At 53.7% G+C, this 1,338-nt stretch overlaps 1 protein-coding gene across 1 annotated transcript; it reads right to left on the reverse strand. All coding sequences in view use genetic code 11, as the record gives it.

Moving 5' to 3' along the window:
• Window positions 1-245: 245 nt before the first annotated feature.
• Window positions 246-1,228, reverse strand: EGR_10441 (hypothetical protein; the record flags this gene model as incomplete). The annotated part of the gene is made up of 4 exons (XM_024499690.1): window positions 246-381; window positions 452-615; window positions 657-970; window positions 1,039-1,228. The coding sequence occupies 4 exons, from the start codon at window positions 1,226-1,228 to the stop codon at window positions 246-248; spliced, it is 804 nt and encodes a 267-aa protein (XP_024345897.1).
• Window positions 1,229-1,338: the final 110 nt, after the last annotated feature.

Below are 1,338 nucleotides of genomic sequence, written 5' to 3' on the forward strand. Positions count from 1 at the left end.
ATGTGTATACCGAGGGCGCCATTTCTATTCACCAGGTACTTAGTTAGAGGTCGAAGTGCAAGCTGGACAGATTGTTGGTGTACGCGTGTGCGAATGAGTGTGTGAGTGAGTGAGTGAGTGAGTGAGTGGTGTACGCAGAACCACGGAATTGTTGAATGTGATGTTACAGCACCGATGGCATCAACAATGTGCAACTAATTTGAGGTGAAGATAGATGAGCTTGGCTCGAATCGAAGGCGAACACGTCAAGGCTTCTTCAGGCGAGATGCGGTCAAGTCAGATGCAGCTGTCAACGCGTGAGATAAGGAGGAAACTATTAGAGCCAATAGCAGGCGACGATAGCGGTGACGAGCCAATGAGATGTGCAAAGTGATTAGACTTCTGCGTAGCCAATAAGAAGTGTGCCTCAGTGTGACGGGAGGTGGGTATAAGAGCAGGGGCAGTGAGTCACGCGATGCTATCACGCTTGAATCGGTTGGTGGGTTGCTCAGCGAGGAGGACAATGAGCGGCAGAGGCAAAGGAGGTAAATCGCGGGCTAAAGCGAAGACGAGGTCGGCGCGAGCTGGTCTGCAATTCCCCGTGGGTCGTGTGCACCGTCTGTTGCGTCGTGGCAACTACGCGGAGCGTGTGGGTGGGTGGTGGAGCACCGGTCTACTTGGCTGCTGTGCTCGAGTACCTGGCTGCCGAGGTGCTGCAGTTGGCGGGTAACGCGGCACGCGACAACAAGAAGACGCGTATCATTCCTCGTCACCTGCTTTTGTTTGGCTATCCGCAATGACGAGGAGTTGAACAAGCTGTTGGGCGGTGTGACCATCGCGCATGGTGGTGTGCTGCCCAACATCCAGGCGGTGCTGCTGCCGAAGAAGACGGAGAAGCCGGTGGTGAGCAAAGAGTAGGCTGGCCTGCCGCCTGACTGACTGACTGAGTTTGCAACCGTAAACGTGATAACGGCCCTGTTGAGGGCCACCCCTACCATTAACACAAAGATGATTGTTGTCCAGTTGATGTGGGTGGGCATGGACTGACGACTGACTGACCGGCTGAAAGTTGCGTGTTGGAAGCCTGTATTACTGCCATGGGTATAGGGGCTGTAGGGATGGCCTTTGGTGCTGTGGTGTCATGCAGAATTAGGAATGAGTGGGTCTGAATGGAGTGCGGTGCTTTCTTTCCACCTCTTGTACGCACTCTTGAGGCTGTTCGCCGACTACTAGTTCGGCAGGTCGTCATAACACAAGATTTTTACACTACGCGTTGAATATTTCTGAGTATAATTGGCAGCCATATCCGTCTGTGTTGATGTTCCTGCGCAGCAACCGTGCGAGGGGCGGAAGGAACGC

Source organism: Echinococcus granulosus (assembly GCF_000524195.1).
Source record: "Echinococcus granulosus chromosome Unknown EG_S00220, whole genome shotgun sequence".
NCBI classification, from domain to species: Eukaryota; Metazoa; Platyhelminthes; class Cestoda; order Cyclophyllidea; family Taeniidae; genus Echinococcus; species Echinococcus granulosus.